General features: G+C 38.9%; 1 protein-coding gene across 1 annotated transcript; it reads left to right on the forward strand.

Moving 5' to 3' along the window:
- On the forward strand, positions 1–507 carry LOC137815475 (uncharacterized). The gene has a single exon (XM_068618592.1). It carries the CDS (start codon positions 1–3, stop codon positions 505–507), a length of 507 nt encoding a protein of 168 aa, XP_068474693.1.
- Positions 508–856: the final 349 nt, after the last annotated feature.

Below are 856 nucleotides of genomic sequence, written 5' to 3' on the forward strand. Positions count from 1 at the left end.
ATGGAAGCCATTCTTGGTTTTCAAGAATTAGAAGAAGCTGTCAAGATTGGGTTTCAAGATTCAACCAAGCTTGAAACAGAGGAGCAAAAGAAAAAGTTTGAGAAGCATTCAAAAGAAAATAAAAAGACTGATTGCAAGGCACGAATGTTACTGCATCAGTGTGTCTCAGCTGTCATTTTCCAGAAAATCTCAAAAGCTGAATCTGGCAAGCATATTTGGGACATACTGGAACAGACCTATGGAAATACTGGTAGGGTTAAGAAGGTGAGGCTTCAATCACTCAGAAGAAAATTTGAATTATTGTCCATGACTGATCAAGAATCAGTGTGTGATTACTTTGGTAAAATCCAAGCAATTGCCAATTCCATGCGAGGCTATGATGAGCAGTTGCCTGATTCAAAGGTGGTTGAGAAGATTCTTAGAACTTTGACTCCTGCTTTTGATCACATTGTCGTGGAAATTGAAGAATCCAAGGATCTTGATGAAATGACAATAGAAGAACTCTAGAATTCTCTTGAAGCACACGTGCAACGATTACTTTCAAGAAAAGGTAAAGAAAAGGTAGTAGAGCAAGTTTTTCAGGCTCAAACTGCTGGCAGAGGCAGAGGAAGAAGTGGCTGGAAAAAGAAAGGAAGAGGAAGAGCTAGTCAATCAAGTGACTGGCTTGCTTCAAGTAATCAAAACTAGAGTCAAAATAGTGTGCAAAAGCAGAAATTGGCTGCTAGTAGAGGCAATCCAGATCATGGATCCAAGAAATTCCATGATAAAAGAAAAATGCAGTGTTATAATTGTGGAAAGTATGGTCATTTTGCAGCTGAATGTTGGGGAGCTGATAATAGTAGCAACACTGGACAAA

The sequence above is a fragment of the Phaseolus vulgaris genome, chromosome 1, assembly GCF_000499845.2.
Source record: "Phaseolus vulgaris cultivar G19833 chromosome 1, P. vulgaris v2.0, whole genome shotgun sequence".
Classification (NCBI taxonomy): domain Eukaryota; kingdom Viridiplantae; phylum Streptophyta; class Magnoliopsida; order Fabales; family Fabaceae; genus Phaseolus; species Phaseolus vulgaris.

What these genes read in the sequence shown, in the direction of transcription:
- LOC137815475 (XM_068618592.1), top strand. Translation starts at nt 1, where the DNA reads ATGGAAGCCATTCTTGGTTTTCAAGAATTAGAAGAAGCTGTCAAGATT.